The sequence below is a fragment of the Penaeus vannamei genome, unplaced genomic scaffold, assembly GCF_042767895.1.
Source record: "Penaeus vannamei isolate JL-2024 unplaced genomic scaffold, ASM4276789v1 unanchor323, whole genome shotgun sequence".
NCBI lineage: Eukaryota > Metazoa > Arthropoda > Malacostraca > Decapoda > Penaeidae > Penaeus > Penaeus vannamei.
In genome coordinates, this window is record NW_027213327.1 from 32 (window position 1) to 2,500 (window position 2,469).

General features: G+C 46.9%; 1 protein-coding gene across 1 annotated transcript in view; it reads right to left on the reverse strand.

The window, feature by feature from the left end:
• Positions 1-827: 827 nt before the first annotated feature.
• LOC113813951 (uncharacterized) overlaps positions 828-2,469 on the reverse strand; it is a gene marked incomplete at both ends in the record, with an annotated part of 16,322 nt that continues 14,680 nt past the window's right edge. The window contains 3 exon segments of the mRNA XM_070119548.1: positions 828-1,014; positions 1,549-1,657; positions 1,908-2,062. Of these exon segments, the coding sequence (XP_069975649.1) occupies positions 828-1,014; positions 1,549-1,657; positions 1,908-2,062 (451 nt within the window).

Consider the following 2,469-nt stretch of genomic DNA (forward strand, 5'->3'; position numbering starts at 1 on the left):
ATCCTCAGTTCCGCAGTCTAACCAAATCAACCTGTTTCACCGGAACACTAACGCCGTTAACCCACTATGAAAGTACAAATCCTTTTCGGTCCACGCGGGCGGCGACGGCGCGAACGGCCCCGCGGACGCGAGTGGAGCGGCAGCACCGCCTCGCCACGTCAGCGCAGCGGGTCAGCGGCGCGAGGCAGACTGACCTCTCGCCTCGGTCGGCCTCGCTTCCTGGTGCCAGGCCGGGTCGCCGCCTCGCTCGCCCTCTGCCAAGGCGCTCTTGCCGCTGGGTTACTGTATTCGTGTCTCCTCCCCTGCGTGTTTGGTGTTGCTGCCATCTTCACCGAATACTTTAACTAAATAAACCAAAGATGACTAAATAAACTTCAATTGGACAATCTAGCATATATTCTTCATGAAATAAAATATCGACTGTATCCCATTATTCCTTATCCTGCTGCGTTTTGTAAAAAAAGGCAAATGGGACTATTGTGTCCAACATAAGGCAATTAGATAACTCTACAATTACATAACCCTTTACAGCTAATCACAGTGCCACGTCGGGATGCGGAAACATCTTGAATATATTCATATTCATTTACATCCTAGACTTCCTGTTATCATCCTTAAACTTGGTTAATACTTAGAAACCATTGTGAAATCAGGTGATAATCGGCTTGATGAACATGTTTTATATATATACAGGATGTAAATTTTATACGTGTAAGCTTGTCCATTAGACTCCAAGACTTTCCAGATAACGTTCACCTTTCCTCAAATATCAGTCGAAGAAAACGAGCAGCCAGCCAGGCAGCGCACGAAAGCGCTACTCTACTTACCTGCCCGAAGCCAACCTTCGGCCTTCGGTGACATCTGACCGTGACCCCAGAGTCGTCGGGAAAAGCGGCCCTTAAGATGCATTGACATGAGGTCCTTCTCGTAATCAATATGCAAATCACGCTGATTCTGACCGACATCAGCATTGCCGGCCTTATGCTGTTCGCTCGCATTCCTAACGGAGGTGAGCTACGGGCCGCGACGGTGCCACGCGAGTCGTAATTGTGCAAGCATGCACGGGTAGACAGACAGGAAGAGATGCATAGCTAGAGAGATGAATAGATAGAGAGTAAGAGTGAGAGAGTGAGAGTGTGAGTGTGTGTGTGTGTGAAAGAGATAGATAGATAGATAGAGCGAGCGAGAGAGAGAGCGAGAGAGAGAGCGAGAGCGAGAGAGAGAGCGAGAGAGAGAGCGAGAGCGAGAGCGAGAGCGAGAGCGAGAGCGAGAGCGAGAGCGAGAGAGAGAGAGAGAGAGAGAGCGAGAGCGAGAGCGAGAGAGAGAGAGAGAGAGAGAGAGAGAGAGAGAGAGAGAGAGAGAGAGCGAGAGCGAGAGCGAGAGAGAGAGAGAGAGAGAGAGAGAGAGAGAGAGAGAGAGAGAGATAGATAGATAGATAGATAGAGAGAGAGAGAGAGAGAGAGAGAGAGAGAGAGCGATAGAGAGAGAGAGAGAGAGAGAGAGAGAGAGAGAGAGAGAGAGAGAGAGAGAGAGAGTTCTGTTCTTCACACCAGAGGACCATGAATGGCTAAGGTTAGCAAACCCAAGGAAAATGGTAATGTGGCAATGCTCTTCACTTGAGCACGTCAGACCAATTTGGCCTTTACTTATACCACTTCTGTCATCGACATGTGAAAATGCTTAAAATATTACCCCATAGCAATTTCCTGTTGCCAGATGGCTATCCGGCGGAGCGTCTCATCTCAAGCCAAAGGTTTGCGCTGCTCACAGGCTTGACCGCCATGACCTTTGACCCCGTATCCTTGAGTGACTCGCCAGTTCCTCCGGGTCGTCGCAGGTCGTTGCATAGACCCTGGGACCCGGCGTGGCCACAACGTCCGCGGCTTTTCACGGATCCGTTACGTTACCTCCCGCCCGCGACGCGCCGTCGCTTATGAAGCAATGATGAACAGCGAAAACCGTGGGTGGAGACTTCCCTCCGCACGACAGCCTCAACTGGTGTGCCGTAAGCTTTTCTCCCACGAGATCTGTTGTCAAGATGGCTACTGCGCCTTCGGGGATCCTTACGGTATCAAGGGTCATATAACAACCTTGAAAACGTCAAAATCCAACGGTGTTTTGGGTTTTAGTTTTATAACATATATTGTGATATGTTGAAGAATCAGCTTCGATCACATTGGAATTATACTGTTTCGTTGTTTTTGAAGTATTCATTTATTTTCTATGGATGGGCTCATATTGATATATATTAAACGCAAACAATATTTATGATTGTTTCATGTTTTTATGTTTATTTTTTCATATGATAACTCGTATGTAAAAATGAAAGCATTCAATAAAAATCAAAATCAAACGAGCAAACTAGGATAATTAAAACAGAATCTGACATCAATAAAACTATGGTAACGTCAACGTTAAATGAATCAATGGATATGAAATGATGATAACATAGTAATAATAGGGAAGAAA